Genomic DNA, 13,067 nt, shown 5'->3' with positions numbered 1-13,067 from the left:
TCTGTCAAGTTCTTGCACAAAGCTTATTGACATGTAGGCAAAAGAGAAGCTTAATCGCATGGTCTAATTGAAAGGCTGGAATTTTACCTTATTTATTGTTACGGGCCAGCAGAGCACCTGCCCCATACCGACCTACATCCATAACAAAATATTACAAATTAAATCAAAATCGAGAAGTTTGCACAGATGTGAACATCAGATCTCACTGGGAAAGCGTCAATGTACAAAAATATACTTGAGCGATTGGTTTTTTAAAAATATAGTAAATAATATCCTTAACTTTAACAGTAACAGGAAAATACATCAAAACAACATTTATTGATAGATTAGTATTTTTTATTGTAAGATATGAGATTCAACTATGATACATTGTACAAAGATTACAGTAATCGCATAATTTTCTGTTTTATTTTTCAGTATGTATAGTTTTATTATTATATCTTCATTTTTGTCTTCCTCCATGATGTCTCAAGTAATAGTGTTTCTGTTGAAATTTCGCTGCAGTTTTCAACACAAAACGCTCTCGTGTCTGACCAGAAAGAAATGAAATCTTCCTGCCGACACAATGACTCAATTTAAATTAAACAAAAAAATGCTTTGGTTGTGATTCTTGCTGTAACTGCCTGTGTCGTTTGAGTGTATGAGAGTGTGGGTGGCTGCGTGGAAAGTAAAATCCAAAATAGCTGCACCTCCAAAGGGCGTAATAATACAATAATAATGTTGTACTGCGATTGACAAGCGTAATTAAATCAATACAGAAATTTCCACTTGCCGTCGGTTCCGTCAAACTTAATGGTGGACTAGTTGCTATACATGCAAATGAAATATAACTTACGTCGACAAAAATCGTTTTGATTTGCAACAAAATCAGTTAATAAATAAGTACCTCTCATTGGGCCTATCTTTGCGAAAATAAGTGGAAAGTGCGTGTTGTGAATGCTGAAGGAATGTCGGTCGGAAAAAGCGATTTTAGGGGGCGGAGGCACGCGTTCAAACCATTGTTATGTCCCCTCGGAAAAATCGAGAGGAGTGATATGGCGCGGTGGCCTCTTGAGAAAATTCCTATCGAGAAGAAAAGCCGCCGGTTTTGCTGCTGTCTTTCCACGAATGCTCGGTTAATCAAGAGATAGAAAGAGCGGAGTATTTTGCTTGCTTTTGCGTTTAATTTATCCTTTTACGTTTCTGTTAACTTTTGGGATATTTTTCATTAAGAGTTTAGTTTCCATTTTGCGCGTTTCCGCCTCGTTTTGTTTTTCCTGCTGCTGCTGCTGAATCTAAAACATTTAGCCCTGTTTTTCTTCATATCAACATCGATATATGCATGTGTGTGAGTGTGGGTGTGTAATCTGTAGTGGAGGGTGTTTTCCTCGCGCGTTAATTTGCTCGCGTATGGCACACTGAACAGTTACAAAAATGAACTTCATATCTCAATATATACTGGCAGTTTCGCTTGCGTGATTATTTCTCCATTTTTAACACACGGGTCGTCAACGCAGGAGGTGAAAATTAACGCGCTTAGTGGGGGAAATTTCACCAAAAGAATAATTACGTGACTAGCACCAATGCTGGTTCTAAATCGAATTAAAGAAAAATGCGTTCCGAGCCACCTCCAACCCTCCTCCTATAAGCAAGGCCAAGATGAAAACCGGCTCAAAACCATTCAGTCGGGTTAAACTTAAAATTTTCACACAAAAATTGCAAGTCAGAAAGAAACCGAATCGGTGGGCGGGTGGGGAAGTGGCTGAAATGTTTTCACGTAAAAACGCGCTAGTCGATGATAATGATTCGAGGGGCACCAAGCAAGATAAAATAACGTGTTTGCGAGAGTGACAAAGTGTATGTACAAAATTGACTCAAACGCCAAACAACAAACCCGTGAGAATGTCCAGAAAATAAAAATTTTCAACACAACAATGATTTGCCATCAAACTCCCTTCACAGCTTCATGGGAATTACGTCTCTACGCTTATCCTTGGTTGGTTAACCTACTGACTGCTCGGATTGGAAGCGAGAGAGAGAGAAACAACATCTACGCGCGGGCTGTGACGGCGCGAGCTCATGTACCGCCGTCGCGGTTATGCTGTGGGGTGGGTGGGTGGGGTGGGCTTATAAGTGAGTGTGTGTCCATCGTTTGCGTGAGGGCTGGTGGTGGTGGTTTGAGCTAGTCTGACGGTGAGGCGTCCGGATTGCGCGGCCCCAGCTGTCAGGACTTGGGCATTTCTGACTCGGGCAGCACCTGACGGTCCGTCGCCGCCGCCAACAGGTTGTTAAACTCGATCTCGAGGATCTGACGCGCCTGCAAAGAAAAAAATACGGATTTATCAAAATTTGGTGATCCATATTTTGGTTTCCTCTAATCATCAATTTTTTTCTTTCCGTCCCCCAACACGATTTCATTTTCGAAAACAGGATGATCATGATTTCATTCAGAATTTATTCATGAATACCCTTCTTTGACTTTCTTTACCTTCTAATTGACTATTTTCTTGTCCATCTTTAGACAGTCCCAATGGTTTGTTACAATCAATTGTAATAAAGGCAATAGAGACAGCCGGAAAAATTTCCGTGATAGGTTTATAATTCAAACATAGAGCTATTACGTACATTCTACTTTATCTTGTTTGAAATATATTATAATCAGAAACGCTTTTTTAGCAATGCAGAAAAAGTTGAAGTAACTCTATTAAAATTTCTCATGAATAAATGTTGAGGTGATGATCACAATTATGAAACTTTGAAATTTACCTGAGTGTTTTGTGTCGGAATTTTTAGTGCCAGTGCAAGGCTGATGGCGTCAAAGGCGTCGTCCAAAGCGATCAATGCACCATGCACGCCAGACTCGACCAGATTATTAGCATACTCCTGATGGAAAAAAATTGAAATTACGTGTGAAATGCAATTAAAAGATAAGGTGTAAGACTCACTTTTAGTCCCATGCTAGTGACCCATTTAATGACACGCTCATTGGACCAGACTAGTACGTCGGCGAGTTCATTCTCGCACGATTTCCGCCGCTCTTCCAGCTGCCTTCTATCATAGTTCAGCCGTTTTAGACACGAAATTCCAAACTGAAGGCTCGTTCTGTAAAAAAGTATTGCACCCAAATTAAAGATAACTTGTATTTTTAAAAACCATTTTATTTGTTCTTTATTGATTTGTTAGAATTATTTTGTGATAAAAAGCATACCTATGGAAGCTGTCGACCATTTTGAGTTGTCCCCTGAGGTCCTTCTTGTTGAGGTGGTCGAGCATGCGAGCGTCGACTAGGCACTCCATAAAGGTGGTGCGATACTGCGGCAGGCCGAGGGAAGGCAACCACGCATTGCCGATCCACTCGTGGTTCATGTCGCCAAACGCAAGCGTGGTGCGCGAAGTCTTGGGGGCCGACGGACTTGTCAGCGAAACCATTTCCTGGATAGCTAACCGGAGTTTCAGTCGATGCAATGGGTTGCTAAAAAAAGCGAAATTAGAAAGACATCACACAAGTATGAATATATTTATTACATAGCTTGTATATCTATAGATAATTTAAGTTTTAATGTTCAAATGTGAAATGTCTCTATCAAATCTATGAAGATTTTTAACATGTTGTTCATAGAATGGAAATATAATTAATATTTTTAAATATCTGACATCAATCATGAATATATTCTAAGGAATCGGCTTTGGTTGAGTACAAAATTTTTAGATATATTATGTTTACCTGATTCCGATTTCCCGCTGGATTTCTGTATCGCTGAGGGCACTCATGATAGCACCAGACTTGACGTTGGCGCGGCAGGCGGCCACATACCAAGCTGGCATGCCAACCCAAAGCTCAAGCCACGCAACAATCGTCGGCCCATTCCATAATGCAAACGGAGTGCCTGCCTTCATCGCCTCCGCTAGCAATTCGTGTCTTGAGAAATTACTGTAACACCAAAGAACCCGGTTAGAAAAAATGCTTAATGGTAAATATTATGAAATAAATAAATCAAACAATGGATCTTACTTTTTCTTCTTTCTACGATCAAAGTCTCCCTTCTGGCCTAAGCCACCCGCTAGCGATAGGGTGTCGCTCGAGCACATGATGTCGCTGTCCGCGTAGAGACTGTGCGAGGTGGGCATGCCGTCGGTCGATGAGGTCATCATGGGCGAGTCTTTGCTGTTCGACGGCGGCTTCCCCTTGTCTTTCTTGCTGAAGAACCGTCCCAGCGACGACTTGATCCCCTTTGACTTCTTCGGCGGAACGTTGCTCTTGTGCAGCGAGTCTTGACTGTTATAGCAGATAAAATTTTCATTAACTCAAGTGGTTGTTTCCGTTATTGCTCCTTTTAGAAGAGGCACCAAATTAGAAATGATACTTTCAAGCTTTGTTTCAAAATAAAATCATGCTATGGATCTTAAATGTGAGAAAAAAAATTAACATGCCAATGAGTTAAAAAATTCAATATGAAATGAAAAGTTGGTTTGCATCTGGAATTTTATCACTCTCCATAAAGGAGATTGTGCTTGTATGTAAAACATACAGCTGATAATTTTTTAATTTAAATAAACGACGAATTAATTTCTAATTATTGTTCTTATACAACATTGAGAGATGGTATGGATTTTGGAATCTTACGACATCAGCAAGTGTTCGGACCTTCTGAGTTCTTCAGTGCTATGTGCGAGGGCCTGAGCCACCCTTTCGAGGCGCAGGGAGCGGGCCGCGTTGGGCCCAAGGCCACCATAGGGCGGGGCACCGACCAGGGAAGAGCCACCGATGGATGAGAGGCCCGCGAGCGAGTTGGAGCTGGCGCCGGCAGGCAAGGTCATGGCGCCGGCACCCATCATCGGTGGCGAGTTGTCCTTGAGCGAGCGCATGTCCTCCTTGGAAAGCTCCCCGGCACCCGACAACTGTAACTGAGAGCCCCACTACTTCAGGCGTGGCGAATTACCGCTAAATTGGCTGGCCCAGCCGACGCTTCAGCTGGACCAGCGACAATAAGCTACGGCGGCAAATCAAAGAGAAGGAAATCATAGCTTTGCACGTTGCAAGTGGACAGTTTTACACAGGGGTGAAAGAATTACAGTGAAAAGAACATTGTTTGAATTTTTTACATGGAACTTTAAGTCACTCACAGCCCACTTGGTTAAATAGGGAGAAACGTCTTAAAAATTATGCAGTTTGAAAACTGCTGTTTTTAGTGCATTGCATAATTTTTTATTGCTAATCTACAGTTTGTACAGTTGAATTGAGTTGAAGAATTTTTTTATCTTGAAGCAATCTTTGTAAACCGATTCTAATTAACTAACTGCCTACACGCGTATTTTACAGATTGGGTAGCCAATAACATTATAAGAGTAAAAGTTCACAATACCGTTTAAAAAAGTGCAACTAGACCAAATAAAATCATAACTGGCACGATAACGGATTGGACCTCTAGTCCTTTGCAATCAGTGTTTGTCCTACTAATAGAAACATCCATAACAAGAGAGTCACTTTAGTTTAATTTTCATTCATTGGAAGGCTATAACCTATTTCCACCATCGATTCATACATTCTTCGCCCTAGTCAGTGGTGAGAGCAGACCTCAAATGACAGCATGTTGATAAAAAAGTGGAAAAATTGAGCATCTTTGAAAAATGAATTAGTAAATTCAGAAACCATTGAAAAATTTATTATTGGTGCCATAAACGGAGGCTGCAAGCATCAAACACTAGAACAAGGGTAAAATCTGACTCTGTGTCACAGTAAGTAATTTTCAAAATTTGTGTGACGTTCTATGATCTAACCACTAGGGTCCTACCAGCAATTCCTACCCTACTGACTTTTGATGGGGTGTTATTTTCATTGTGTGTATGTGTGTACAAAATTTTATGAGCCATAGTTTACAAGGAAGAGCACAAAGGTGTCAGGGGGTTGGTACAAGGGTTGAGCCAGCAAAAGAAGCGTGTAGGCGAGAGCGAGCGACTACAGCGAGTGTGCGCCGTCTCACCTGACTCGCGGGCAACGATTCCGACATTTGGCCAGGACTGATGGTGGCCGCGTACTGGTGTGAGTGCGCGGGTGACATGGCGGCTGGCGCCTGAAACACTCTCCGCCTCAGCACTCCGCTTGCCGCAGGGGGTCAAGTGTGTGAATTGGGACTTAAGAGGAGGAAATGTGGCTTGCGGATCGAAACTAACGCTTTTCCAAAAGCAAATTTCTAGCTTTCAGGTAGCAATTTTTATTGTTATGATTTTGTGAGACTTCAAGGAAACATAACATTGTGTTCTTGGAAAAAATTTCGTTAGTAATTAAAAATTTATAAATCATCAAGATTAATATTACTAAATATCCGGCAATCGCAATAATTTCATCAGCGAAGTTTTCATATGAGTCGATGTAAACTTTTCTAAACAAAAAACTGCCACTAACATTAATAATAAAAATTATATTCTCAGCCTACCACGAAATATTGAAAACAACAGCTCAATGCTGCCGACACAACTACTAACAAATTCTTAGAATGCTAAGATAAAAAATATGTTAGACGCAAGAGAGGCGCATTTGTGGTTTGTGATTCTTACCGTATGATACTTGTGCAAGTAATCTCGTTGGGGAGAGTGATGCGAGCGAGGGGTTGAGCGCCCCGACTGAGGAGGAGATGCCGATGGCCGCTCAAAGCTGCGACCGCGCACTAGCAGGTTCATGTGCTCAAGGCTGCCTACTCGCGACTCCAGCTCCTCTGCTCGTGCCTCAGTGCTCTGCTTCTCTTCCTGTATTAGCCTGATAGCCAAGCAGAAAAACCAATTTGGATTAGAAGGCTGCGTCATATTCTTTTATTAACAGAATTGTTGCAAAAAAATAATTAGCAGACTAAATTCATTTACAAGATTCAAACAGATGAAGATTCACCTATGTCCTTTTAATCAAATTTAAAGCCGAGAAAAAAGATTTGGCAATTTTTTTAATACCGAGATTGTCCGATTTCAAGAAAAAAAACTCACCTGATTTCATTGTTGATGGCGTCGAGCTGTTCCTGCAGCATCATAGCTAAGGTTTGCGCATCCGTGTGTCCAGATGGGGACAACATGTCCGCGGCAGAGAAAAGACTCTCCGAGTCATCCGCCTCAGCGTCGCTGACATCAAACGCCTGCTGCACGTTTGCCAAAACATGCGCTTGCTGCAGCTTTTCCCACTCTTGCTCGGCTAGGGTGCGGACCTGTTTCAGGTTCACAATGTAGATATTTACAATTGGGTCTGTTACAAAGCTTACTTTGGTTGGGTCGTCGTCCAAGGCAGAGAGACGTCCCTTTTGTGCTCTTCGCGGCAGTGAGTGTGCGTCAAAACTAGAGTGGCTTGAGCTGCGGACAAAGCTGGGTTCTCCGGTTGATGGAGACAGACTCCTGCAAAAATTAATCAAGATGAAACAAATTTTAAGTGATCCAAAAGAAAAACTGCAAATTGAGCACCAAAGAAAATTGCTAACCTTGAAAAGTTTTGTATGATTAAAATTTCAAAGAATATTATTTAACTATATATGTCTTTAGGTTTGTTCTTCAGTGTATCAACAATATAGTTTCTTATTCGAACCACAAAAAAATATCAATGTGTTTGGTGCATTAAGAAAGTTAAATTTATCTAATCATACCTAGTTAGGGCATCAGTCTGCTGGATATTGAAAGCGATCTCCTGTTGAATGATCTGGCGCTTAGCATTCTCACACTCGAGTCGCGTTTTGCCCAGCTCCTTCATTATTTCTCCTTTCTCGCATTGCGTGTCCTCCAAAAACTTGCGAGTCTGTTCAAGTTCCTGCGCCAACGCATTTTTCTCCTCCAGGGCATGCATCCGCTCCTGCAGGTGCACCTGAAGACGCTCATTGCTCTCTGCAAATTTTTTAGTTTGATGTAACTGAATTTTGATTAATTAAAGCTAAAATTACCTGAGAGTAGTTTGTCTACTGTGGCAGATAGTCTTGCGTTGTGTTCCTCGTTCATTTTAAGCCGCTGCGACACTCTTATGTGCTCCGCATTCTTCTCTTCAAGATTGTTCTCCAGCCTTTGAATTCGGTCTTCAGCAGAGCCGTGTCTCTCCTGAGCCTGAATTTGAAGAGTTTCGCAGTGTTAATTAGAGTGGGAGAGCGGGTTTATTTGTGTCAGTGAGCATCCAAATCGGTTTTAGCACTTGGATGACTTTGAGCTGGCCGAAACAATTATTACTTCATGCCACTGAACAAACTTTTGATTATTGTCCACAACATTAATTTTTTGAGTTAAGGCAGCTAGGAACAACAAACTGGCAAAACTTAAATTTTGAAAGAATCTTTTTTATTCACAACTTTTTATACAGTAAGCTAAGTCTACCAACAACAAAATACCAAAGCAACATCCTAGACTGTGCTATGTAAACGTGCTTTTGCGAGCACAGTAAAATTAAATGCGCAGAAAGAGTTTTAATGATTTCAAGAAAGTTAATTCTCAAGTGCAAATTTCCAAATGAGATTAGTTCCTATCTGCTTTAAATCGACTTTGTGTTTGCATTTCATGCAGACTAAAAGATAGATTTGAAAGTTCATCCATTTGCTGAGACTTTTCGTTAGTTGGTGTGCAAAGAGATTCAAGTAAAACCAAAGGAAAGTCGATTTCAATTCTCAGGCAGGCAGTGTGCAGCACGGACGACCGTTTCGATGAGGTGCCTACCTGAGCCCTTACCTGAGTAAGGGCTTCCATGCGTTGCTTCAGCTCCTCTTCCATCTCAGGCAGCTTTGCGTATTGCGCTAGCTTCTGTTCAGACAGTTCAAGCTTCTCCTGGATTGCCTGGCACTTCTCATCTTGCAGCTGCGAGAAACAAAAGTAAAAATAGTGCTGAAAAATGTGAAAATAAGTTAACACACCTTTAGCTGGGCTTCCTTGTGCTTCAGCTCCTGTTCGAGCTTACTGTTCAAGTCGTGCAGCGAAGTGGACTCACGTTGGGCATGCAAGTACCGCTTCTCCAAAGTCGCTATTCTCTCCTCCTGTGAGCGAACAATAATAAAATTATTTAATGTAATTATTTTATTTCACATTCAAAATTAGCCAAATAATAGCAATGGCTAGTTTAATTGTGTAACTGATTGCGAGATAATTCAGGTCTTTGGACTTAACAATGAAATGGATGATTTTCCTTGTTTCCAATTGACCTTTTTGTTATTTTGTAGTTTCTCTTTGGATGTGTGGATACATGGAATAAAGTTACCCTGCTGATCCGTAATAAAAAATATTTTAATCTAAAATCTTGTCCTCTCTTTACCTGTTGCATATATCATTACTTTAAAAAGAAACGCCAGAAAGCATTTCCCTGTAATAAGAATATTAAACCAGTCTAACCTGGTCCTCTTTCTGCGCCACATTTTCCATGAGGTCTTGCTGCAGCTTGGCGCTCTGGTCCTGCAGCTTGATGACCTCTTTCTGTGCTTTGGAAAGCGTCTCCTCGAGTTCTGCAACCCGTGACGTCAGCTCAGCCACTCTTCGCTGCGCAGCGGTTAGTTCAGCGCTCTGTAAAATGGTCAGGAATGGCTATGTTAGCATGGCAAACGATCACATTGGTGTGCAATATGAGTGCGTGCATATTGACGAGTATGGGCTGGAGAAGCGAAACAAAGAAGATTGGCGAAAAGCAGAGTTCACAGATTTTGCCATCAAAATAGTTCGTAATACGCGGTCAAGATTTGATGATGGTAAAATCTGGAGCTCGCAGAAATGGCAGCAGCAAAGAGGCGTCTCACCTGGTCACCAACTAAACTTGGGAGGTCAACTACAGCGTCGGTATCAGAGCCATTTGGCAGTTGCTGCTTGGACACAGAAAAGAGAACAAACCAAATAAAATCAAAATCAACAACACAATGACGAGACAAGTTAAAAAAAAATCACAAAATCAATAGCGGTTTGTTTTGTACATGATTTGTTATCAGGCAAATTAAGTAACATGCCAGAATACAGTACAGCAATTTCAATTCTAATTTTTGGCAGAGGACGCCCACTCACTTTGGACGCGACCGTTGCCGACAGCTGCTGAGCGTTTTGCTCTTTGCTGGGCTCGTGACCATTTTCCATCCTTGTCACCTCGCCAGACTTGTACTGTTGCAGCTGTTAAAATCAGATAATGTTTTTAGAGACAAAAATTTTCCAAATAAGAAACCTCTCACCTCATCTTTGGTAGCATTGAGTTCCTCCTCAAGGGTGTTGACGCGTTCCAAGGCGACCCTGAGCCGCTCCCTGACCTTCTCATCAAGTGCTTTGTGGTGCTCAAAAAGTGACTTGAGCGCCTTGAGCACCTCCACCTCGCTTGAGACGCCGGACTGCGACGCCGCCTGCCGCTTCACCACGGTCATCCTGAGGGAGCGCTCGTGTCTTGACACCAGACATTCCAGGTGCTCCAATAGCAGCTGTACCGCACACACATACAATAGGTTTAGGGAGGCATAATAATGGTGAAATTGTAGTATCTTACCCTAGTGTTGTTGCGCTCAGCCTTCAGTTCAGATATTTCCTCCTCCTTCTCCAAAAGTCGCTCCCTCGATTGGTTCAGTTCTTTGGTCAGCGTGGCGAATTCCTAGATATTGACAGAACCACGCGTCAGCATTTGAATTAAAATTAAAAAACGTTTCAAACAGAGCGGGGGAACATGCTCACCCTGATAGGATCATTACATTTTATTATATTAGTTCGCGATGTTATGACTCGTTTCATGCTGTGGCTTAAGCCTGAAGCCTCTCTATCATTAAAAAAAATCAGAAAACTATCACAAATGCGCTTAATATTTTATTTACATCACGTCGTTTTTATGGTAGATAGGAAATATAGAATAGTTTCTGCATTTTAGAATTCAAACAGCAAAACCTTAAATACTTCTTTCGCAAATTACGGAATTTTTAGAAAAAAATAAAACCGTTATTTTCAGCGTCAGGTTTATGACGTTTGTTGCCCGTGCGATTTTTTTAAGTGCAATCGATAAATCTATAATACATATTTGAAAAATGCGACCACTCGAGGTTGTTTTCATGTTGAATATATTATAATTAAAACCAGGCTTCATCCTCGTTGTCAATAAAAATAATACATACCTAATATATAATATTACTTTGACACCAGAACTGACAGCGTCTCGCAATCAGCTGATTTAGAAAGGCTATTGATATGAATGGCAAGAAGAAGTACGTTTCTGCGAATCGTCCGGAATCGTCGCTATCTCGATTGTTGCCATTTTTGGAGCGGCAGACGCCAAGGCACATCCGCCCTCTCAACGTCATTCTTTCTTTAAATCACTTATCAAAAGGAATAGGCAGGATGTATTGTTTAAAAATCTTAAATGCTAAATTAATGCACTGCATCGAGTCTTTCAATTTTAAAGGCCTATTGTCTTCAATTACACTTTTTCTCACGGATCCTGTTATCTTTGCTACTTTTATCATTTAGTGCCTTCAGACAAACAGGCCAAAAGCCTCGAGTTTCATTCATAAAAAGTAACAAACGTCAGAACCTGTTGGCAAAAATTCAATTGGCCTACGCTGCTACTCTCAATGATAATTTAAACTCAGATAAATGCAGTGTGAAGAAAAATGTTAATGGTGTTTCACTGTTTTCGAACCAATAATCACAATCCAGTTATGAAACGCCGACTGGGACCGATAATTAACTGGAGAATGATGAAATCAATTCATTGTCAGGAAACTGAAGGACTAATTTTGACATGAAAGGGTTATAGGAGTTGGCTCCCAAACGAGCAGATTTAGCGGGATTTGGGCCCTCAGGGGGCACCGGTGCCTCCTTGTGGGGGACCGGCCGTTGGAGGAGGCCGCGGCCCCCACAGGTGAGCACGGGCAGGGCGACGGAGGCCGTCGGCGGCGGCCGCGGGTCGAAGATGGCGGCCGATCGATATTTGGTCGGGGTGGGCGGGGGCCGGCAGCTGCCTCTCGGGGGCGGCCCGGGGGCGGCCAGGGAGTCTTACCTGGGGCAGGTTGGCCGCGATCTGCCGCTGCAGAGAGTCTCTCTCTTTCTCTGTCTCGTGCAGCTTGCCCTCGTTGTCCGCGAGCCGCTCCTGCGTCTCGCGCAGACTGTCCATCAGCTTGTCGCGCTCGTCCAGCATCGACACCATCAGCTGCTCGAAGTTGGGGTCCTCGGCGGCCCCGCCGAACTGGCCCCCACCCCGCTGGCTGATCGTGTCCTCCGAGATGGTCGGCATCACGTCGCACATCATGTTCCACATCTTGTCCGAGCGCCCGGACGCTCTCGCGCTTCGCACAAGTTCTCGTTCCTGTCACTCGCGGGTCGGTCTCACGCTGCCCTGCTCACAGCCCGTGCGTTCGGCCAACTCGACCCGGTTGGCGCCTCGGCCGCCGTCATCGCTACGGCCGGCCCAACCGTCCGGCCCTTCTCGACAATCTCTCCCTCAGCTTTTCCAGTGCCGACTCGCCGACAGTCTGATCCTCCTCCAGGCCCCGGCGGCCATACTGCGATCGCACTCCAGTGACGTCATGCTTATCGGTCACGTGACCCGCCCTTGCTACGCCAGCGCTGGCAGCGCGAAATTCACTCACACAGCAACCCTCGATCGTTTTGTTACAGATTTCACTGATTTTGGAAGCAAAAAGTGTAATACTAACCATTTTTGAAATATATATATCAGGTTTTTGGATTAGTCTATTATATTACAAAATAAAACAGGTTGAAACAGTAGCCCATTATTTCATTATCGGAAATTCCAAAACGCATTTTTAGATGGAGAATTTATGTCACTTTTGAGTGGTGCGGCTGCGGCTCTATATTATTCTAAAAACTTTATACAGCTTGTAAAGAAATTTAATTTTTTACCACCAAGGTAGGTGTGTGTGTAACACGGGAATTTTAATTGTAAATTCAGTATAATAATTAATTAATTTAATTATATTGATTTAAAATTCTGAGTAATCAAAGACAAAAATGCATTTATTTAGGAAAGGAGGAAAAGTTGGTTTCAAAAGAGTTGGACTCTTCCCCATGAACTAATTTTATTAGGTTGATATTTCAGGCTGATTTATATGTACGTGCTATTATTGCATGTTATTACGATCGGTCCATGTTAAATTGTTTTAAACCTAAAGAAA

At 42.3% G+C, this 13,067-nt stretch overlaps 1 protein-coding gene across 10 annotated transcripts; it reads right to left on the bottom strand.

Moving 5' to 3' along the window:
* Nucleotides 1-314: 314 nt before the first annotated feature.
* Liprin-alpha (liprin-alpha) lies at nt 315-12,452 on the bottom strand. 10 transcript variants are annotated; one of them, XM_065492225.1, is made up of 21 exons: nt 11,933-12,452; nt 10,436-10,537; nt 10,131-10,370; nt 9,970-10,071; nt 9,711-9,776; nt 9,313-9,480; nt 8,841-8,960; nt 8,647-8,784; nt 7,890-8,046; nt 7,599-7,833; nt 7,224-7,353; nt 6,955-7,169; nt 6,535-6,733; nt 5,961-6,050; nt 4,604-4,896; nt 3,992-4,255; nt 3,704-3,910; nt 3,188-3,451; nt 2,925-3,081; nt 2,746-2,862; nt 315-2,296 (listed from the first exon to the last, which is right to left on the bottom strand). In XM_065492225.1, exons 1-21 carry the CDS (start codon nt 12,188-12,190, stop codon nt 2,204-2,206), a joined length of 3,615 nt encoding a protein of 1,204 aa, XP_065348297.1. In that variant the 5' UTR covers nt 12,191-12,452; the 3' UTR covers nt 315-2,203. The 10 variants fall into 10 exon arrangements, with proteins under 10 accessions (XP_065348297.1, XP_065348299.1, XP_065348298.1 ...); XM_065492227.1 differs by having other exon boundaries at nt 4,604-4,878; XM_065492226.1 differs by having other exon boundaries at nt 8,659-8,784.
* Nucleotides 12,453-13,067: the final 615 nt, after the last annotated feature.

This window comes from Cloeon dipterum, chromosome X, assembly GCF_949628265.1.
Source record: "Cloeon dipterum chromosome X, ieCloDipt1.1, whole genome shotgun sequence".
Taxonomy (NCBI): Eukaryota; Metazoa; Arthropoda; class Insecta; order Ephemeroptera; family Baetidae; genus Cloeon; species Cloeon dipterum.
The sequence above is the reverse complement of the archived record's forward strand: the minus strand, read 5'-3'. Positions and strand labels throughout refer to the sequence as shown.